Source organism: Cupressus sempervirens, chromosome 1 (assembly GCF_028749045.1).
Source record: "Cupressus sempervirens isolate cs-2001-9-10 chromosome 1, ASM2874904v1, whole genome shotgun sequence".
NCBI classification, from domain to species: Eukaryota; Viridiplantae; Streptophyta; class Pinopsida; order Cupressales; family Cupressaceae; genus Cupressus; species Cupressus sempervirens.
Window position 1 is genome coordinate 11,768,303 of NC_143118.1, and position 24,256 is coordinate 11,792,558.

The following is a 24,256-nucleotide window of genomic DNA, read 5'->3' on the forward strand; positions in this document are numbered from 1 at the left end:
ATACTCATGGGATATTGTCGAAGATGTGGTCATCTACAACAGACCTGAATTTCTAGGCGCAGCACTACTGTGTGGACATCACTGCAGAATTACAGGAGGGACCAGGCATAGTAATTAACCACGTGGTCTCAGTGAGATAACAACCACTTGGTGCGAGCTTGACATATAAACCACATAGTCGTGGACCGCATAGGTAGCAATCCTAGTTGCGTTAACTCCAGGTTTCCCCTCATTTTATTATACTTCTTACATAAGAAGATATATTTATGTATTCAGATTTTCTAATAGGATTGCATGAAGATTCCAAATAATTGTTGTCCCTTAGCTTAAACCCATAAAGAAAACCAAATAAAAGATTTGATGCATTTTGGAGTTTTATGTAATCTCAGAATTGTCTTCCAAATATGTATTTTGTTGCATGATGCCACTACTATAAGTTTGGGAAAAATATTAGAGACTTGGTTAAATGATTGGTATCACTCTCTACGTTGTTTGCATTTGATCAATTATTTTTGTTACTCCTTGGGTTTTGATAGTACACCAAAGTCCAGAGAGACTGGCAGGATAACCTTAGAGTTAACTCATGTGATGACACTTGCCCATATACATGTTAGGTTTCCTATGTGTCATTGCTTGCCTCTAGGATTAGATGTTCACTTCTATACTCGATACCTCTAAGATAGAATGTTGCTAGGATTCCTTGACCTAGATTGTTGTTATAACTTTTGGATTGTTCTTTGTTTGGGATTTGAGACTATCTCCTCAACACAGTAGTAGTGGACCATTAAGGTTCCACGAAGTCAAGTAATGGTGATTCTTATACCATTGAGATCCGACAGCTAGATGCCTATGCTTGATGTACCTTCTACAATTGTTCTATTCTTCTTATCTTGTGATTATGTTTTGTGGTCATATTCTAGTATTTTGTACCTTGGGTATTTGAGATCCTATAGTATGTTATATCTTATCATGATGTATATTCTTTTAGCATTTCATACCTTGCGACATGTGTAGAGGATGAGTATGCATTCTAGTTATGCCATATGGCATCTCATGTACTTGTATATTCTTTCACGTGATTTTGTACATGCGGTTATTCTATGACATGGACTTGGTTTATTTATCAAACTTAAACTTAATTAAGCTTATGTGTGTGATTCAATGTTATGAAACCCTTGAGAGATGTAACTACTATTATATTGCTTATGTATGTATGTGAGTTATTGCTTCTACTTTGATTGTTTTAATCTTTTAAAAAAAAAATTTATTTAGCAAACTTAGTAACATTATAGTTTAATATCTCTATCTCCAGGGTCCCCTAGCGGAGTGTTACAATCAATGTTGCTTCTACAACAGATGATGGATAAGCCTTTTCTCCACAAATTTTGCTATAGCTCACATCGTCAAATCGTTATAATATCCTCCTCAAATCTGCTATTAATTGAACTTAAATCAGCCACATTGATTAATGGATCGTAAATTACTATCTCCTCATCAAACTTATTATAAATCTGCCATTATATCTACTTATAATCATTGCATTGCTTATATGCATTATCTTCTTTAATCTTTGCTGTATCTTCTAAATCTCTTTCTTTATCTCTTTCTTTATAACTGCAAGATGATTTTCTTTGTTTTATCATCAGCACTGTATAATCCACCCACTATATCTGCATATATGTCTGCACAATCTTGTTTAATGTCTACATGAACTTCTCTTCTATCTGTATGAAATTGTTTTCTAAATCATTATTGATCTCTCTTGATGCCTTCATATGCAGATATGTATATGCCTGATTGATGTTTCCTCTTTCTACACACTTCAAATATACTTCAGATATCTCCACACACACAATCCTTACCCCCAGTCTTCATCTCCATTTATATATGCATTTCATCAAAAAGACCTTCCTCTTCACAAATGAAGAGTTTTCTCTAAACACACTTCTTCAAAACACTACTACTACTTTCCAATAATAGCACCCATTGGATAACTACATTTCTTTAGCAAATCACATCTTTCAACCTTTAACAATAGTTAGTTTTATTGAATCGCATCTTTTAAAAAATAAATTGCACCTCCTTCCTTTGCAACTAATAGAACTTTACAGTTCGACAAATATTTTCTTTGGAATACAAATTGATTGGCATCCTTTGAATTGCACCTTTTGAAGAAATGAACATATAGTCAAATTGCGTCTTTTGCAAACTGTTACTAAACCAACTCATAAACTGATCACTACAGTGTGCTTTGTTTAAAATAAATTGCCAGCTTCATATTACAAGTCAATCAATTATGGCATATTCATCCAACATCATGGTGTTAATAAGATCGCTGCATATTGAGTGGTATACTGCATCTTGTGATATCAAATGAAGTTGCCATCTTGTGATAAACTTTAGATAAGGAGATTGCTGTACCTTATAAACTTGTCATATAAATTGTATGTTTAATACAATACGTGATATCATTATCTTGATTGCTTTAGTTATTGATACCTCTGTATGTTAGTGCATACAATTGCCTACTCTTACCCTTCTTTCTTGGGCAATTGGACATTTATATGTCTTTGTTTTCCATGTGATTTAATGATTTTATAAAGATCTTCAGTCTGCAAAATATAGGACTTGACTATATCTATATCACATTCATGTAACGGCATGTGCCACAAATGTCTACACCTCTTCATATGCTTATGTATGTATGGTACTTGCCATAACAAGAAACACCTTTAATGGCATACATCACATCAATGTGCAGATCTTGAATGATGTATTCATGTTTCTTTAGCTTTAAGATTTGTATCATCATATCTAAAATAGCAAACACCTATTCGACAGCAATGACAACTTACAACAAACTTATCCATACATCAAATGCCCTTGTTGACATGACTTCGACATTAATGACAAACTGTTCACTTTGACAACAATGACAACTTTCTAATAGATTAACATCCTTTGTATCAACAGCCTCCTCAAGACCAATTGTACACTCAACAAGGGTAACTTCTCAATCTTCCTTTTTTTATTGAGGTTTCTCTTGAGGGTCAACAACAGCTTGAGATTGATTTTATTGAGAAAATTCACTCATCATAGGCTCCTTTCTGCTTGAAGTGAAAACATGCGGTGCCTCAACAATAGGAGGACCCCTTTTAGGTTGAAAAGCGAAAGATTCCCAATTGCGGTGACTGTAGAAATTAACTTTGTTTCAAAATCTGAATCTATGACTAGTGTTTGTTACCACTGAATGATCTTAGCTGAATTCTGATTTCTTTTTTCTTTTCCTTGTTTTTTAAATTTTTTGGAGTTTTTCAGAAATAAAATAATTGCATAACAAATAGGAAACAAATAGCACTTAAAAAATGTAAACATATGCTGCAAATTTTATCATTACTGAATTCTGAAAGAGTACATACCTGAACCAACCAGCGACTTGATATATTAACTTCAAAGAGATCACTCCCAATATACAATAGTCATAAACAGGGATCAACACCAGCTACAGAGAGATGCTCTGAGAATGATTCAACCCTAACGAAATTGCTGCAATGAACCATCCAATGCCAAGGGAAGCTATGGCGTCCAATGATGTAGAAAAGACCTTCTCCAACCCTCACATGAGCTGCTGCAATGAAATGTCTGTTGCCAAAAGTTGTCCGCCCAACTGCAAGTGCCCTACTCCATTGAAATGATAATGCCAAGATAAATTGACCACCTCCTCTGTCTATCTAAATGTAATGAAATACAACTCCAATCACCAAGACTATTAAAGTTTGTGTCCCAACCGTCCAGACTTGAGGTTTCGTCCCAAGCCACAAAATCGCCCTTCCAAAGCAATTTCACAATTCATAAGTTTCAAAATGTCAAAAGATAATGAACAATTAGGTCTTCATCTCCTTATAACTCATCCCAAGTGCAAATTGAACTCTAAATGAGAATTACACTTTGCACTTTATAATAAAATAACATTTTCCCAAATAAAGGTGTTCAAGCTATAGGAAAATATTACTTTATTAAAATGTCATAACTCATAACACCAAGAAGTCTCTAAATAGTGAAAATAGTTTATAACAATTCAAGACCTTTCCAACGAGATATAACACTAGGGCATATATAATCAAACGAAGCCATATTCCCCTTACTACTCCAAAATGGCTATATAAATAGCCTTATTATAAATTATTTAAATGCTAACTTAGGAAATATTTAAACATATTATAATATTTCCCATTTTGCCTATGAAAGCCCAAACCAACCAAATAAACATGAAGCCAACCATGTCACATGTCTATAACTGGTACCGGATGACATGGGTCAACTGGCAGTCCCTTCCCTATAATCTAGGGATGCTCCTAGAACCTAGGGAACACACCCTGTCATCCTCAAACTGAAACCATGGAATGATCTCATGGAACTTCACATCTAGAAACTGCCATATCCTCCTAAAATGTAGGGATATCTCCTAAAATCAAGGAATTGCACTCAACTGGCTCCCAACTACCTGTAAAGTCAAGCCCGACCACTGAATATCCTATATGAGTCTCTATCCACAACTGCTAGCTTACGAGACCCCAATGATACACTAACTCACATAACTCTGCTAGTCAAACTAAAGAGGGGACATGACAGTCCTTCCTTCTCAGAGATGCTTGCCCACAAGCAATTGCAATGCTTGGTGTTGCAAAATGGATTCACCCTCCCAAGTGGTATCCTCTATAGGTAATCTCTCCAATGTATCAAATACTCCCGAATCACCCTTCTTCTCACTCGTCATTCCCTCACCTAAAGAATCTCCTCAGGAACCAAAGTCAACTTACCTTCCTCATCAAAGGGAGGTAAATCGGGTGATGCTATAATATGCTTCCCTAGTGCCTTTTTCAGGCATGACATGTGGAACACATTATGAATCCTTCTATCAGGTGGTAACCCAACCTCATAAGCAACCTCTCCAACTTGCCTAAGAACTTCGTAATGTCCGTAAAAACAAGGTTTGAGCTTCTCAGCTCCTCCCCTTTAAGGGTGCTCTATCGGTGGAGCTATAAGCGTAGAAAAACCATGTCATCCACCTCAAATACCGTCTCGGTCTTATGCCAATCAATGTACATCTTCTGTTGATTCTATGCATATTGTAAGTTCTCCATGAGAGAACTCATGATTTCCTAGTTCTCTTGTAACCAATCCTGTGCCAGAGGAATTTTGTTGTCACTCAAAGCTAGATCAACAAAAGATAATGCATCATAGCCATAAAGAGCCTTGAAAGGAGACATATCAATGGACATGTGGTGCATAGTATTATAACAATACTTGCCCTGATACAACCAACGCACCCATGCCTTCTATTGCCCCGACACATAATTACGTAGATACCCCCCAATCCACTTATTAACTATCTTCATCTGCCCATCCGTCTGAGGGTGGTTACTGGTGTTGGGTGTCAACTCTGTGCTCGTGAGCCTAAAAAATTCCTGCCAAAAGGAACTCAAGAATCTGCTGTCCCTATCACTCTCTATGGTCTTAGGGAGACCATGGAGTTTGAACACCTCCCTAAAGAATAGCTCAGCTACTTGGGATGTTGTAAAATCAATAGCAATCTGAAAGAAGTGGGCATATTTAGTCAACCTGTCCACCACAACATAAATACAATCCTTCCCCTGCACTTGAGGAAGACCTATAATGAAGTCCATAGAGATTATTGTCCACTTCTGTTCCGGGATAGGCAAGGGTTGCAGCAGACCAGTTGGGAAAGTATGCTCTGTCTTGTTCTACAGACAAGTCATGCATTCACGAACATTGCATAAGACCATAGATGGAAAACTCGCCAAAGCCAAAAACATGCCAAGCCCCCGAAAAGTTTAATCGGAAAAAACTCGGCCATTTTTTTAAAAAACTCGGCCATTTTTTTAAAAAACTCGAGAAAACTCGAGAACCAAAAAAAACCGCTAAAATTTAATTCAAAATACATTTTTTGCAAATTTCAATGTGAAGATGCATCTAATGATTTCATTATAGAGAACACAAAAGAAACAAGCAGGAGTTTAGATATATATAAATGCATAGTGGGTACAAAATTGCATTCTCATGCGGAATACTAATGGCAGAAGCATAATAGTAAATAGTTTGTGTCAAACTAGAAGTAAGAACATCATTACAATCACATCTTCCTCTTCCTAGCTCTACTAGCATACTGTAACTCTCTATTTTACATAAAATATATATGCTTTTTGCCTTTTTTTTTAAACAACAAAAAAAAAATTTAAACAAAAAAATTTATTTAAGAAAAAAAAAGAGTTTTTTCTAAAAAAACTCACTGATTTTTTGCAAAAACTCAGAAATTTTTCCACAAAAACTCGGCAATTTTTCTTGTAGCCGAGTCGCAATTAAATCTGTGAAAAACTCGCCAATCCCAAAAACTTGGTAATTAGTAGAAACTCGTTGATTATTCGGCAATTATGCTAACTATGCGTAAGACATCATCCTTGAGACCCTTCCAAGAGAATATCTCCCATACCGTTCTATATGTCTTACCATAACCAAGGTGCCTTGCTGTAGGAGTATCATGGAGAGCATGCAAAATTTGTCCCTTTAACTGTGACTTAGGAACAAGGTAGACTCTATTTTTGTAGTGGATAACATCATCAATCACTTAGTATTTATTATCATGTACCAATCCATCCATGATCTCACAAGCATGCTAATTTTTGGAATACTCAACTAAAAGTTGAGCCTTCCAATCCGCTGAAATCTTACTCAATGAATATGGGGCAGCAAGTGAAGGTTTCCTAGAAAGTGCATCAGCAGCAATATTCTTCTTCCCCTTAATAAATTCTATGTCAAAATCATAGGCTTGAATCTTGCTTACCCACTTTTGTTAACAATCATTGAGCTCTTTTTGATCAAGGAAATATTTCAAACTATTGTGGTCAGTTCTTACCACAAATTTGCCGTCAACAAGATATTGTATGAATTTGACTAATGCATGCATAATAGCCAACATTTCATTATCATAAGTAGAATACAACCTCTCATTATCACGCAGCTTCCTACTCTCGTAGGCAATGGGATGTTTGTTCTGCATCAAAACAGCCCCTATACCCTCACCTGAAGCATCACTCAAGTACAAAAGGTTGCAAGAAATTGTAATGTCCCCATTTACAAGATCAATTTTTATAATTATAATAATAAAGTCAATATCAGATAAATAAATCAATAAATATAATTTATAATTATGATTGCATTTGATAAAATAAAATAAATAATGATACCCGATTGAATTTAATAAACAATAATAATAATAATAAATAAACAAATATTAAATATAGATCATTTATTGTTTAACTATATCAAATGGATATAATATAATATTATATCAATTGATAAAACTTTAATAATAGTAATTAAATATATATTAATTAAAATAATAAAAAATAATAATAATAATATCCTATTAAATAAATAATAATTTTCTAACGAATAGTAAATACATATCCCCGATAACTATTAAAATTATCGAGAAAGCATATGGTTATCAGTATGAAATCAATGACCCGCCATATAATCCACATGGGAGGACATGAAGGATTTAATATTTAAAACAAATATTAATCTGGGAGCTGGAAACAGTTGTTGGTTATCTCTTTGAAGACACAAACCCTTGAAGAAACTTTTGAAGGTTGACACAAACCTAGCCTTCTTACAGGTTTTATTTATATTTCCAATCTAACTGTTATTCCTATGCATAAGATCGGATTACTTGGATTGTTGCATGTTATTGTATTGCTGTTATATAATATAGTAACTTATTTTGGCAGATTGTTGTGTTAATTCCTAGTTTATGTATGTACTTCTGAATATTGGAGGAATGAACAATCTTTTCTGAGTTTTCTTGTATGCAAATCTGCTGGTTACAAATCGATTTAAGTTCTGGAATTTATATGGAATATTGGTTTTCTGCTCAGTTTTAAATCTGCACTTTAATATCAAGGGTTTTGGGATAATATCTAGAAAGGGATATTACATGAACGTGCTTCCTATGATCTTTGTGCTCTTATCAATAACACACTAAACTCCCTGCGTGCACTTATCTCAGTACCATATGCACACCATACTCTCTCTCTCTCGATATTTCCCTTACTGTACAACTGTCTATTTCTTGTATGGCCTAGATGGATGTACAGTTTGCCCCCTCATGCTCGGTTCATATATTTCATCAATAACGTTTGTATAGTACACAATGCTATCCTCTACATAATTGTACAGTGGTGTCCCATCTCCCACCTCTATATTGTGTGTTGTACAATATTTGTTTTGTGTGGCCGTATAGAGTTACTCTTTCCTCTCACCATTTTGGGGCTACTTTCTTCTTGGGTGTGAATACCTAATCATACCATTCGGTGTATAATGTACAGGCGTTCTGGTTGAATTGGTATGATCGTACAGTAAAATTCCTTCCTTATATGTGTTGTTTGCGTGTAGAGTCGTACGATGAAAAAATCACAGCTTTCCTAAACTCTTTCCCTCCCTCTTCCATAGACCGTATGGTGTACACTGATCTAACTTTCGTCTTCTGCTCTCACTATACAGTACCCTTTCTATTTGTTCCCAAGGTCATATGGTACTCAAACTTTATTTTGTGCAAGTCGTACGATGCTCAAACCTTATTGTCTGAGTCCCTTCGTGTTAGAATTAGTAATCTTTCCTTAGTTGTATTTATTAAGTGGGATAAACCAAGGTATCCCTTATGTTGTTTGTCCTCTAGTCCACATGTGAGGACAAGTCTATTTTGTAATTCCTTTATTAAGGAAAATAGTTTATTCCTCCTTAAGAGGATTATGACACTTGTTATGCACACACTTATGAATGTCGCAATCATTCACATGAGAGTTACAAACAACTCCTCTTCTCATCTCTTTATAAGAGATGTTTCTCTCTCATTCTAAGAACACACAATCACGATGTAGTTCATGTAATGAGCCCTATGGCTCCACATTATCTCCTTCTCTCTCTTTCTTCATTCTTAGGCATTTGCCTCATTCATATAATTCACAAGGGGTTTTCTTTGCTTTCCCCTTTCAAAATCATTGTCTCCTCCTTTGTGTTGATCTTGGAAAGCTCTTATGAAGTATGGTAATTATGTTCATCACAAACTCTCTTGGATTAAATTATAATTCTTTATTTTTAGTTCATTTCGATTTTATTATTTCTAACACTTCAGGCCATATGGTATCTCCACCTAGTCATACGGTAGCTTTACTTGGTCGTACGATAGATTCACATATATATTTTCCTTCTGGAGGGTTGTACAGTTCTATTTATTAGAGATTCATTTAGTTGATTGTAATGTACTTTGTTCACAATCCTTACATACTCTTAAATGTTTATTATTATTTTATATATATAAATATATTACTATTATCTACTATTGATTATTACATTTTTATATTGCCTCCGAGCTATTGATCTGGCTCTCATTCTCTCTAGGACCTTTTTCCTTTCATGGTAAAGTTTTAACTTCGAACCATTTACCGGATCCAGCACTTCCTTCCTGTCTAGCCTCTATAGTTTTATTGCTCTATTATCTCCCACTTCACGGATCTTGAATGACCCGACCCACTTCACCTTAAATTTGTTGGGTTTGATTTCATTACGCCCGTTATATTTTAATACTAATTGGCCTAGTTGGAACTTGTTTAGTTTTAAGTGCTTGTCGTGCCACACCTTGCGTCTACACTATGAAACTTTGGTGGCCCATTGTGCTTTTAGTCTTCGCTCCTCTATCTTATTCAAGTTATACAACCTTTCTCTGAGACTTTCCATGTCTCCTAATTTGTTTTCCACTGCTATTCTCAAGCTTGGTACCATGAATTTTGTTAGTACCACAGCATCCTGACCATACATTAGCTGAAACAGAGTGTGTCCCGTGGCAACTTTGTAGGAGGTACGAAATGCCCATAATGTGGATGCTAATTTTTCCTCCCAATCTTCACCTTTGACTGTGCAACACTTGTAGATTACTGCAACCAAGATTTTATTTGTCGATTATGCCTGTCTGTTTGCTCTCGGGTAGTATGGACTCGGTAGGGAATGGTAGACTTTGAATTCAATGGTGAGTAGCCAAATGACATGGTTGACAAAATGTCCCCCACGGTCACTTGTCAATGGTATCGAAATCCCATACCTCGTAATGATCTACTTGTAGATAAATCTTGCCATGCTCAATGCAGAGTTGTCTGGGAGAGCTCGCGCTTCTACCCACTTTGTGAGGTATTCTGTTGCTACTACAATGTATCTGCATCTCTAGGCTTTGCTTACCTTCAGCGGTCCGATAAAATCCAGTCCCCACCATTCAAATAGTTCCTACGCATGTGAGGGGTTCAAGGGCATAAAATCACTCTTTAGTGGCTTCCCAACTCTCTGGCATGTATCACGTGCAATGACACTCCCTGGAATCGTTGTGTACAGTTGGCCACCACAATCTTGCGAGGAGTATCTTACGCTTAGTTGTGTCTGGCCACATATGTCCTCCCGTGGGCCCTTCATGTGCTTCTCTCAATACTTTTGGTATTTCTTCCTCCAGAACGCATCATTGTAAAATTTGGTCGGGTCACATCTTGTATAGAAACCCATTGATCAATTGGAAAGTTCGACTTCTCAACACTAGTTTCCTCCTCTCACTTGGCAGGCATTTCCCTCAAAAATTGCTCCACTGAAAGATATTCCCCGATACTCGCGTACCAAGATGGTAGTACGGTGATCGAAAACAGTTGTGCTAGGAAAATCATCATTGACTCCCTCTGGAGGTTCAACTGATTTGATCTTGGATAGATGATCCACACTCACATGACTTTTCCTTTGTCGTACCAAAATTTTAAATGTAAATTCCTGCAACTGAAGTAGCCATCTGCTTATCCATCCTTGAATGGTTTGTTCACGAGATATAGCAAGGCTTGGTGGTCTATGTAGACCACGAATGGGGTCATCAATAAGTAGTGTCCAAACTTTTGTACGGCATACACGATTTTGAGGGCCTCCCACTTTGTTGTGCTATAATTCTTTTATGCCTTAGACAACAGTCAACTTGCGAAGTACACCAGGTGGTCCAATCCGTGATCACGCAAAAACATCCTTATACTCCATAAATATTTTAAATGTTGTTGCTTTCAGAACTAGATTCCAGTCATCTCCCACAAATATGTTTTTGGGATTAGCCTCATCCCCTAAGTTCACTGTCTTCACCATGGGTTCTTCATATTTAATAGGCTTCTAATCACTGAATGTATGTGCAAGTATTTCATCTATCTGCGCCTCTCCTTTCACTTCTCTGTATTCCATTGGAAATTCGATCTTTTCCTCTCCCTTCCTTCCTTCCTCAACCCCTAACATGTGACAGCTTGGAAAGAGCGCATAATCCTCCATTTTCCAATGGAGTAGGTCGTTCGCCGAATCCAAGTCGTCATCATTGAATCCTCCTTCCAGTTTCAGGATTCCTTCTTCGTTGGGTTCCATTCATTTCTTCCCTCCGTGGTCTCCTTCGCCTCCGGAGTCTAACAACGTTGCCTCCTCTTCCACCATCTAGGTGTGTAGGTTAATTACAAACCTATGACCTCCTCTTTCCATGGATAGAGTGTTCCTTTTCCAATCGTGTTTCACCTTCGCCTGCACCAGTCAGCCCCTTCGGAGGATGGCGTCGTACCCCTTCCATTTTAACGGAATGACCACAAAGTCCAATAAGAAGGGTTGTGTACGATCATTACAGGTTGTGCCATTAGAGTCCCAAGGGTTTTGATCCCATGTTGATTGGTGGTGAGCAGTTAGAATCTAGGCAGCCATAGAGTAGGTTGTCCCAACTTCTTCCATGTTTCTTTCGGCAATACATTTACTCCCAACCCTCCATCTATGATATAGTCCTTGGGGATAGTTCCGAGAATACCCATCTCGACTACGACAGGGTGTCTTCTTGTGTTCAGTGCAAGTAGCATTGGGTCTACCGTGGTCGTTCCGCTTCCACCTTGTGTGCCCTTCCCTGGCTCTTCCACCGCCTTCGGGGATGGTGTCATGTTCAAAATTGTGGTCCGTAATTGAGGCATTGCAAGAAGGTCGTTCAACTTCATGGAAACCTCAGCTTGCATTACCTGTCGTATGATGATTTGTTCTGCCTAGTTCCTCCTTGAGGTGCGGGCAGTGTCCCTTGTTTGTGATTTTTCAACCTCCATCTCTTTTTCTATTTCTACTCGCACTTGCTGCATCCTTTTCCTTTCCTCTTCTAAATCTGGATACGTTGTCTTCTTTACTTGTGCACAAGTGATTGCCAATGTTTCCTCATCACATCTTTCTATGGTTAATAGATTCACCCCAGGTTTAGGGCATTTTGAGTTGTCACGGTCTCCAAGACAAAACCATCTACACAATAGCTGCAGTGTTCCCTTCGTAGTACAATCTCTAGTGAAGTGGCCCCAGAGTTTGCACGCACAGCATTATATCATTGGCCATCCAGTCGGATCGTACTGTATTCAGTTACAGCCCACGTTGTTGTTGTTGCCTCGTCCATGTCGTTGTTGTTTCAGTACCCTCTTGAGGTTGCCGCGTCATTGTTTGTATTTGTTCCCACTCCCGAGGTGGACACTTCTTCTGTTAGTAATACTTGTTGGTGCCTCTTTGTTTTCATATTGAACGAGCATTCCTTGATGGAATGTCCTGCAATTTGGCAGATGTTGCAAAATTGGTTCTTCGGGCAAGAACCCTTCGTGTGTTTGTCCTCCTTGCAATTCGCACACCATAGTTCTCCTTCTCTCGTTTCGCCAAGATTCTTTTTCATGTTTTTCAACTCTTTCATCATACGTAGCATGTCCTTCTGTAGTGCCTGAACCTTTTTACTCGATTCCTCATCGCTGCTACTTTTAGAGGATGAATCTTCAGAATCCGACAATCTGTCTTTCTTCTTTTTACCTATTTTCTGTTCACTCTCCAAGTCCATCGCATGGTTATATGCATCGATGTATGATGTTGGAGGTACAATTTTCATCTTTTTTCAGAGTGTTGGTTGTAGCCCTTCGACAAACCACCTTTTCTTCAACCCATCCGCTGGTTGGCTTTCCATTTTTCCTACCAACTCCTTCAGCCTCCTCACATATATGCGAATTGTGTCATTCTTTCCATGTTTGGTACTGTAGATTTCCGCTACTATCTCATTATCATCCCTGAGTAGTCAGAACTCTACTATAAATTATGTCTTGACGTCTGGCCATGTAGTTAACTTGTTCGGGTCAGTGTCTGAAAACCAATCGATCGCTACACCCTGTAGGGCAGCTAGAAGCTATCAGACCCAGTCATCTTGGTCCATTATGCCATTCGCAATGCCGATTGTTTCTCACATTTTACAATGTCAAACTAGACTGACCATTCCATCGCCATTAAATTATAGTAGTTTTTCATTTGGCCCTGCCACTGCTAACTTCTTCAGTATTTGTGGTACTTGTGCGCCTGCGCTATTCTGCGCACCCACATTGCTCTGAGTACCCACATTGTTCTACACAACTGCACTACTTCGGACAATCGTGTTACTCTGTGGTGTGAAGAGATTTTATACAAGCAAAGTTGTTTGATTCTCAACTTGTATCCGTTTGCTAGATGTATCGAGAATAAAAAGTTCACCCCACGCTCGTGCTCCTTCGGCACCTCAAGCCGTGCAAATTCCTTCTCTTCCATCTAGATTCTCTACCCTTGGCATATACAAGTTTAGGAACTCCTCCCTTGTCTCTTCCACTAAATTTAATCTTTGTCAAGTCTCCTCAAGCAAGTCCTCGACACTCCTCGATCTGCTAGGTAAATACACTACCTCAGTCTGTGCTCCTTCACCACTTACAGTGCCCATTGGCGAGCTGTTGGGACTTCTACCTTCTCTCCGCCTATTGTGTGAGAATTAATGCTTCACATGTTGTGTGTACATCATCCTTGTCTTTTATTTTATTTCTGCCTTTATTGAGCAAATTCGGCATTAATCTTCATAACACATCTTTTGTACTAGGTTCAACTAGCAACGGCGCCAAATGTTTACCATACAAGGTAAACAGATATCTATTGCATTAAGAGACTAGAATATAACACAGAACAAGATACTTCATTCGTATAAGTAGATATGCAATCACGATTACAATGATGATCCATACTTTCATTTGGACAATGTACATATACTTCCGGAAGGGGTGACTCAACTGCCACGCAACCTTTCAAACACTAACTAATACCGTCGTCTATAATATAGTTTTTACCAACAACAAGTAGTAGCAGAGATTCGAGTTAGGAATCTGGAGTTGCGAATTTGGGAGCAGGGCTAGTAGCTAAGTGTGGGCTTAGGAAACAAGGAGATTGCTTGGTGACTTGCAAGCACAAGTTTAGATCTTGCTTGGGATTTCTACCAGATTGATGTGTTGTTACAGATCTAGATTAGCTAGGGCTTGTTTGGATCTTGCAAGGTCTTGCAAAACTATTGTTGTAATTTGCTTTTGTATTTGGTCGTAGCCGAGAAGGCCTTACAACTCAGCACATTGCATGTAATCGGTTGAATTATGAATAAAGAGTTGAGTTTGGTATCAGATCTTGTATCTCATGTTGTGTTTCCGCTATGGTGTTATTAGCTAGGGACTAGATCACCTCCACTAGGGGTACATCTGGTCTTGCATGACGTCAGGTGGTATCAAAACAAAGGCTTGATCTAGTGGTTGGTTATTTGCAGCTTTGGGTTTATGAAGAAGATCTTAGAAGATGCCTCCGAGAAGATTGGACCCTAGGGCTATTACAAATCTCTGTGATGTGGTGGAAGCAAGGACTATAGAGAAGATTTGATCAGATTTTGGGTCTGAGATGGAGTTGATGAAGAATGATAAGGACATTGCGATCGTGAGAGCTATTGTTTGTGTACCTAGGAACATGGGTACTAAGGATGGTTATAAGGAAGTTGTTGAAGACTTTGAGGTTGTTGGACCTAGTGGAGAGGATAGAACTGATCGTTGGAAAAATCTGTGGGAGACAGAACTAATCAGTTGGATAGATCTGGTGTGTAGTTGAAACTGAAGCATAAGATGGATGTTTCTAATTTCTTAGGTACTTTGAATCTAGAAGACCTAATTGATTGGATTGGTGAGTTGGTATAACAACCTCTTTTCTCAAGCCTTAGCTAACAACTAAAATATCATCAGAATATAGTTAGTATTTCACATTGATGAGAAGGCGGCTAGAACAGTTAACTTACTTATTCATACAAAAGGAATTTACAGTTACAAGCATTTTAACTAAAATATCATATTAACAATTGATGGAAGAACCAAATAAAACTAAATTGGAAATTTCAAGTTTGCAATACCCTACGTTCCCAAACCGGAATTCTACCTAGGGTATCATCTACAAAACCCTAAGTTAGTCCACATATACTACTTAGGGCACAAAAGTCATACCACTATATCATAATAACCAATACCATTTAGGAAAACATAATCAAAGTAACATCACTTTCTCCATTCCCAATAAAAGATATGTTTACGTTTATATTCACAAGAATGAAGGACAGTTACAACAACCATCAAGTAAGCCTATCTCATACAAGTAGTTACATTCAATGACCAATTTGTAAAAATCAACTAATTTCCTAATACATTTAAAGAAAATCTGATTTCTAAGCACTAAAGGGAATAACTGATTAAATGATATTAATCATCTAACATTTCTTCAACTTGAGATTTCAAATATAAAGTGAAATACCCCTTACCAGAAGATATTTGAATGCAAATCATATCTTTGTCTTGTACAAGCCTTGGGATCTGGTGGAGAGGAGAAGCATTGTTAGGGGCTTAACCTCCCAACCGCGGACCCTTAAATAACCCCACACAATCTCATCCAAGAAAGGCCCTCCCTACCCGGAAATAGACATCGGACCACCATTGTCCAGCCACTGAGTAACCCAATGTCAGAGTATCAACCCACTGCTCGACTAGACAACAAGACTTATACTGGACTACCATGAGCTGGCTCGGTTGATCTAGTTTGATTATATTCAATACTTGTTTAATAATTACTGAATTTAATTCTCTTTACCATGCAGGGTTAGCATGCTATATAATGGTTACCAAATTCATTCCCTTCATCTCGACTTTACTGGTCATCCTTGATGAATCGATGGGTGAAGTTCCAAGCATTGTGTTATCACAGCCATTTACATTCTGCCCAATCTGGGCTTTATGGCTTAACAAAAGTTTCATGTCACTTGTAAATTAATTACTGGTTCTTCTTGAGAGTGTTATCCCTTTTCTCAGGGACATATGGACAATGCCCCTTTATAAGCTTGCACCAAATAGCGTTCTTTTTGAAGTAAGTTCTGCTATGAAATCGGTATCCTAATATGAGATCAATATTCTCATAAAAAGAATCAATATTCAAATAATGGGATCAAGATTCTAATATAGATTCAATATTCTGATATAAAACTAAAATTCTGATATGGATCAGTGTTCTAATATGAAATCAATATTCTAATGCTAATTCAATGATCTCGGATGCTTAAGCTAATGCAGGGTCTTCATGAAGAAAACAAAAGATACTTCTTTCTTTAAGATTTCTTCTCTTTCTATTTAAGAATGTCAACTTCTTTTATCAAATGGAAAAGAATGTATGACCTGAACATAATCACCACCTCCTGGCTGCGCAATCAGATTCCTTGCACTTGCAAACAATAAACTCCCAGCAATGGAGACTCACAGCCCTTAAGGACAATGAGTTCACTTCTCGATAACAGTGTTTCTTGTTCAAATAAATAGAAGATTAGTAGCATCAATAGAGCTATCGTGGCTGTAGATTGAATGCAAAAGGCAGAGTTATTGTAAATGGAATGATAGCAGATTATGAACCTCCAAAACTTGGTAATCGGTATATTCTTTCCTCTCTTCCATCCAAAGGTAATAGACTCATTGAAATCCATACACTACCTCAAGCTCCGATAAAGAAAGAAAGGTAGCGGTGAAGTAGTTATAAAAGAAAACAAAGAGCCATCAAACATGTGGCAAATATTTAAATAAATTAAAGGTCACCGAAATGACATAAAGTCCAAAGAATGAATGAGCAAGTATCCACTGAAGGCAAAAATAAAATAAGACTTTGGCAAAGGATGAAAGAAACAATAATATTGTCTTAATTAGATAACATCATAGTATCTAAAATACCTATATATGTATATACGTATATGTGCGTAAACCCCAACCATATATTTCTTATATATATGCCAAATATCAAGTATGCGTATACATCCTTATATATATAATTGGTTTACGTATATACACATATATATGTATGTACATGTCCTTGAAATAAAACAGTTTGTCAATGAAAAATTTCACAATATTCTGTGGACAAGACGCATAGGGCGGAAAAGATCCTATTACATTAAAGAATTTAATCCCACTTATAGTCATGATGAAAAGGCCTATATAAGAGCACCTATTAACTGGAAAGCAAAAATGCTGATGGCACAACTTAGAACTAGTTCACATCAGCTGCGATGTGAAACTAGTCGGTGGCAAGTTTTAAAGGAAGAGTGGGCAGACAAAACATGTTTATTTTGTAATATGGGAATAGTTGAGACAGAGAAGCACTTTGTCAAGGACTGCCTGGCTTACAATTACATCAGATCTGGTTATACAAAAATATTGCAGAACAAGGACTTCAACTATTTATTCGAGGAAGATCAAGTGAAGAAAGCAGCGGATTTGATTACCAAACTTCAGAGAAGGAGAGACAAGTTATCCAAAACTTTACAACTAACTAGTTCCGCTCCTGACTCGGGAGGGTGATTGCATGGGTCCCATAGACTACTTTAGTCTCATGGAAGTCATTAAAATCTATCATATCATATCATGTATAGATTAGGCATCATGGTGTCAATAAGTTAAGACATGCTTTAAACTCCAAGAAGCTCTAACCAAATAAAACAACTATAAAGGTACCAACTTGTTCATAGCTCAATTTATGCTCAATGATTTCTTTTATTATTAAGTGGTATTTATATAATTCAACTTATTAGCTCATGGTCGTCCAATGTACACTCTTGCCTGTCTGGTCACTTTTCCCTTAGCCATAGGGGTTCACAACTCGTACCTATTTGTCCAGTGGTAGTGGTGCCCCCTTGGCCCAATTCATTTCTAGCAATGCTTCCCCCCCTTTGACATGCTCCTACAAAGAAAGGAAATTCTTCACAATTATATCATGTTCCTCAATATAATCACAATTACCATAACAAGTTATTATTCATAAACCATCATAACAGCTAACCACTCTTTCACTTCCCATGATGAATAACCAACTTCCCAATATTTCAAGATAACAATATAACAGCATCATAACGATTAACTAACATGTCATCTTAATATGAAATCATAACGATTAACCATCTTACCATTTCACATGATCATAACTAATTTTACCTGTCAACTGACTTCACATTGTCATATGTAGATATTGTGTAGCCGACAAGGTGTTGTCATCGGCAAAGATTTTGTAACCGACAGGTTCATGTCGTCGGTAAAGATTTGTAGCCGACGGATAGATTAGTATTGTTATGTAGCCAACGGACCCCTTCGGGAAGGTTCGGCAGGAAGTATTTATACCCCGTCTGGGATCATTGTAGATCATCTTATCTTATGCTCGGTATGTAATCTCTTGGCATATGCAAATAATAAAAGGAGTACTGCTGTTGCTGTTCTTGTTCATAGTCTGTGTGCATTAATCAATTAATCTATGCGGTAAACATTTGGCGCCGTTGCCAGATAGATTAATATTGTTATGTAGCCGACGGACCTCTTCAGGAAGGTTCGGCGGGAAGTATTTATACCCCGTTTGGGATCATTGTAGATCATCTTATCTTATGCTCGGTATGTAATCTCTTGGCATATGCGAATAATAAAAGGAGTACTGTTGTTGTTGTTCTTGTTCATAGTCTATGTGCATTACTCAATTAATCTATGTGATAAACAAACATGAAGTCTCAACGGCTATATGAGCATTTTTAATTCAGTCAAAATTAGGATGCAACACTTGGAAGACTACTTTTATTTAGAGGATATTGGTGATACACTCAGAGTGAGGTTGCCATAGACGAAGTTGAAAGGACATGTTGCTTTCTGGTGGAAAGAATTGCAGCAAGATAGAGAAGAGGAAGGTGAAATGAAAATCACTAGATGGAGATTGATGGTGACTAAGTTGGAAGCTAAGTTCATTCCTACTTATTATGAACTCGATTTGTTTAAGAGATTGCAGAATCTGAAATAGAAGGATATGTTTGTGAAGAATTATACCAAGGAGTTCTACAAGTTAACAATTCAGTCTAGACATAGAGAACTTTGTAAGGAAAAGGTGGCTAAGTATATTAATGCTTTGAGATTCAATATTCAAGATGAGATTGGTATGCTGAGAAAAGATTCAGTTGAGGATGCTTATCAGTATGCTTTGAAGGAAGATGATAAATTGAAGAGAAGACATCAAGGTAGTTCCTGAGGGAAGGAGAAGCGTGATCAATCAGTGAAGGATAAACCGAGTGCAGAGGATGAACTGAAACCTGTTGAGCAGAGCAGGAGAACAGCTAGAGGTAGATTTAAACGTATTTTTTTCCATTGTGGTAGAAGACACAAATCTTTTGAATGTTCCCATAAGGCTAGTGATCGAAGAATTACTGCAGTGAATGAGGTTGATCACTCGGTGAATGAGCCCGAGCACAAGGAAGAGAACTTGCTGGTTCGGCGAGTGTTGTTGGGTAAGAAAGTGCTGAAACCTTGTCAAAGGAGGAATTTGATCAAGACTCATTGTAAATCTAGAGGTAAATGCTGGAATGTAATTGTGGATGGTGGTAGTACTCATAACCTAGTTGTTGAGGAGATGGTTCAAAAACTTTGTTTGAAGAGAGTGAAACATCCTTTCCCTTATAGAATTGGTTGGTTACAAGATGAACATGCTTTGGCAGTGAGGGAGCAATGTTTTGCTGATTTTCAGATTGGGTAGTATAAGGATCAAGTGTTGTATGATATTGTGGACATGAGTAGTTGTCACATATTACTTGGTAGACCTTGGCAGGATGATTGGAAGGTTGTATTTACTATTGAGAAGAGTGGCGGGAAATTTTCACTAATTCCTTTGTAGAATGCAAAACTCAGTAGGAGGAACCTGAGTTTTCGAAGGCAAGTTGAACTGAAAGATTCTAAGAAAGGGTTAGACATCAACGTGGAAAGAAACCTATGGTACATTGAAGAAAGATGTGAAGAGTCAGAGTAGAGAGTTCTCTATTGCTAGAAAGGATTTGCCGAAGTGGAACAAAGGGAAGAATGTACAAGTTGATGATTTGGAGGATATGTATGTGAAGAACTAGTTCGGGGTTTATGTGTTGAATCCCGGAAGATGTTCTTTACTGCTAAGAAAATCTTTTCGCACCTAGGGTGTCTAATGCAGGAGCATCCTGGGGTAGTTGGCAATCCTATATGTTGGAGTGGTTTTGACCTTGGAATTAGAGAACTCGGTTGAAGAAGGGGTGTTTCTCAGTCATTGTTGGGGTAGTTCTTGGGTGTAGTGTTGCTTGACGAACTCAGTAAAGCTTGTGGTTCTAAGTTGATGATCTGCTCAGTAGAACCTATGCTCGGTGATGCTTATGGGAGCTTGGTGAACATGCTTGCTTGGTCTACTCGATAATACCTAGCTTGCTTGGTGGATGTTGTTGTCGCTCAGTGGTTTGGCTCACCGAATAGTGTTCTTGGGAGATTTGATCAGTCAACTTGGTACATTTAATTCACGTAGCATGTGATCATGACGTGGATCAGTGGTGGGGATGTGTGTGGACCTATTTGGATCTTGGTTATTTATCATACATATATTTAATGAATTTTGTAAGCCAACTAAGGCATATTATGTTTATTTGAGTTTATTTGGGTTCTAGACGATTCTATTTGTAACAGGCCAACTTGTGGCCATGTAAGTATAAAAGGAGTGTCGGGTAGAGTTTAGGCATTCAGAGGGAGTGGTAGCAGAGATTTGAGTTAGGAATTTGGAGTTGCGAATTTGGGAGCAGAGCTAAAGTGTGGGCTTAGGAAACAAGGAGATTGCTTGGTGGCTTGCGAGCACAAGTTTAGATCTTTCTTGGGGTTTCTACTAGATTATCGTGTTGTTATAGATGTGGACTAGCTAGGAGTTGTTAGGATCTTGCGAGGTCTTGCAAAACTATTCTTGTAGTTTGCTTTTGTATTTGGTCATAACCAGGAAGGCCTTACAACCTGGCAGATTGCATGTAATCAATTGAATTATGAATAAAGAGGTGAGTTTGGTATCAAATCTTGTATCTTGTGTTGTGTTTTCGTTGTGGTTTTGTTAGTTGGGTACTAGATCACCTCCACTGGGGGTGCATCTGATCTTGCACGGTGTCAACCCTTCCCACCTCACAATAATGATCATATTCTTTCAAATACTAGGAAACAATAACCAAAAAAATTGGCAATTATAGCTTGGAACATACACTTATTCGATTTTGCCTACAAATCATAGGTTCCTCCAAAAAACAACAAAGAGCTCAAATTGTCCAATTTTTTCTTGCAATGGAAAATGGACATTATGTCAACCACATTGCACTATTTGTTCTATCAAAATGACTAGCCACAAGATTTGTAACAATCGTAACAATCAAACAAAAAGCGCCTACAACCAACTATTCTAAAGTATGAATTTTCACTGTCCATTTGAACCAACATGACAAGATCTACAATTGCTAACTACTAATTTTATTTGAAAAATCCACTGTACACTTTGGAAAGGCTTGTCCAATCATCATTTGCCATGCAACAAGGTACTTGACAGATCATCCTACAAGATCACACACCGACTAGCTTCCATGGACACTAACTCCTATTTTGATGGTTCATATGGTGCTCTTTAGAGCTATCTAACTTTACAATACATTTGCTACTACTTTAGTTGCTCTACCAAACACATTTGTATGTTTTCTTGCCTTTTTGGTAATACTAAAAAACAATATTATGAAAGGAGTATAGAAAAAGAAGATAGACCCTGGATTTATATACAGCATAAACTGGAACATGCTAAGCATTGTATCCTTATAGAATAGTTTATTAATATAATCAAATCTATAGTATGTCCTCTTTGTCAATGATTCTTTGTCATCACAATGTTGGGAAAGAAAGATTTGAATTCTTTGTTAGCATTAACTTTTTTATTTATCTTGAAAGCTTTGTTGGCCATGAAAATGAACAAAGACTCGAGACAAAGTATAATGCTTCCTCCTAAGGAGCAAGGATTAAATGCAAAAAAAAAAAGTTGATAGTGCAATTAAAGACTAGATGCAAAGCAAAAATGTTGATGGCACAATTAAAGACTAGCTATTACCATCTTAAATACAAAGAGGACAATTCTTAAGGAGTGAGAAACAAGAACAAGCTTATTTCGCAACAAGGGAGATGTAGAGAGGGAATGGAACATTGTGAATGCTTGGCAAATTGCATCAAGAACAAGGACGACTTGAGAGCAGATAAGGTAGATCCCTTGTCTAAAGAAATGTGTTTGGACAAAACAATAAGCTTTATAATCAAAATCTATAGTAGAAGATCCAAAATCAAAAAGGGTTTAAAAATTGCTTAAAGCTTTTGTAGGACATTTTTTTACTAGTTTAGGTTTGCATGTTGTTCCACAATTGCTACTCTCTGTCCCTTAGACTACTTGGTCTCGTGAGCATTATTAAAAAAGAAAATTCATTCATTTTTAGTTGAGGTTGTTCTTATGTGTCCTCATCAAACTATGTTGACTTCTTTTGTGATAATAAATATGTTAATCCCTCTTTTGCTTTTGAATTTAAAACAAACTAAGGTCTTATTTGCCCTTTCCTGGCTCTTTAAATGGCTGTCTTTAATAATCATATATGTCCAAACGATTGCTTTGCATTATATAACTTACATGTACTTATAATTGTAAACCTCCTAAAAGTGTACTTTAACACTTCTTTTCGTTTTCTCTGGTTTTCAAAATACAATAATTAAGAAGCATTTCCAATTAATTTAGATTACAAAACTTATAGCTGATTGATGGAATCGTGGAATCAATTTAGAGCTACTGATTTGAGATTGCATTTAAAAAAACTTTGAAATCCTATTTATCCAATTTGCACCCATTAATATATTTTACTTCCACCCATCATTTATTTACCATTAATGATGCTATATATATATATATATATATATATTATTATTAATTAATAATGTTATATATAGTTTTTATTAGAAAAGATTTGAACTCAGATACCTACCACATGAACTTTGCCATTATACCAGATATCCTTTGACAATGACTTATGTATACTAATATGCTTGTACACTGACTCTGCGGCTAATACGGGCAGTAACACATTGATGCCCTTAAAAAAGTAAAATGATTCGAATTGCCTTTGTACACGAGACATCTTTGATGGGCCTTCAGAGATTTTTGGGTCTCGTTTCAATTTGGTACTTCGAAAATTTCTTCGTAAATCAAAATTAACAGTTTCCCCCTAAAACAAATTATCGTATTTTAGAAGACATCGTAAGGATTGTCACTTGTAATGAAATAAAATAATTGCAAATAAAACAAGGCTTAGGCTTGAAGGTTACCTTAGATACACACTAATAGCTCCCGGTCAGGAGGACTACAGAGGCCCTTTCCCTCCAAAGTTCCGGTTTTCTTTAATAAAAACTATTCGCTTGGGCACCTGACTTGAGAAAGTTTGTCGATATACGGTACCTTGCTTTAGGTATTCTATCAGACTGAATCAAATTCGAATTGAATTCAATCTTCACGAACTGAAGGTCTCGTCAGCCTGTAGAACTAGGTAGGGTAGCTAAATAAAGAAATAAGCAATATATATCTAGTAGGCTCATTAAATTTAAAATTCAAGAATAAAACGAGTATGTCTAATTGGGTTTAGACAATGGAATGTGTAGTAAATCATTGATATTTGATTTGTAGCGGTAATAGTAATTTAGGTCAACGATATTTTTTGGAATTATTGTTTTGCAAGACTCTTCTTTAATGACACTTTTAGTGGACCAATTTAGTCATGAAGAATTAAGATGGAAGACAAGAGGTAAACATGTAAAATTATACAATGTCAATATAAATTTATTTGTTTATTTGGCTCTTTTATAATTAAATTATAGAGGCGTTCAATCAATTTTCAAGATTTAAATAAATTAGGATT

General features: G+C 37.0%; 1 protein-coding gene across 8 annotated transcripts in view; it reads right to left on the minus strand.

The window, feature by feature from the left end:
• LOC149575907 (RPA-interacting protein A) overlaps positions 1–23,981 on the minus strand; it is a 147,322-nt gene extending 123,341 nt beyond the window's left edge. For 2 of the 8 annotated variants that reach the window (XR_016360270.1, XM_089815935.1), the window contains exons 1-2: positions 23,670–23,958; positions 23,326–23,569 (exon numbers count right to left, since the gene is read on the minus strand). Coding sequence is in view for 3 of the 8 variants with exons in the window: in XM_089815935.1 (XP_089672061.1) it covers positions 23,326–23,482 (157 nt within the window). In the remaining 5 variants the exon portion in view is untranslated. Of the gene's footprint in view, positions 1–18,138; positions 18,214–23,325; positions 23,570–23,669 lie in introns of all 8 variants that reach the window. The other 6 variants (XM_089815945.1, XM_089815938.1, XM_089815932.1 and 3 more) reach the window with 5 other exon arrangements.
• Positions 23,982–24,256: the final 275 nt, after the last annotated feature.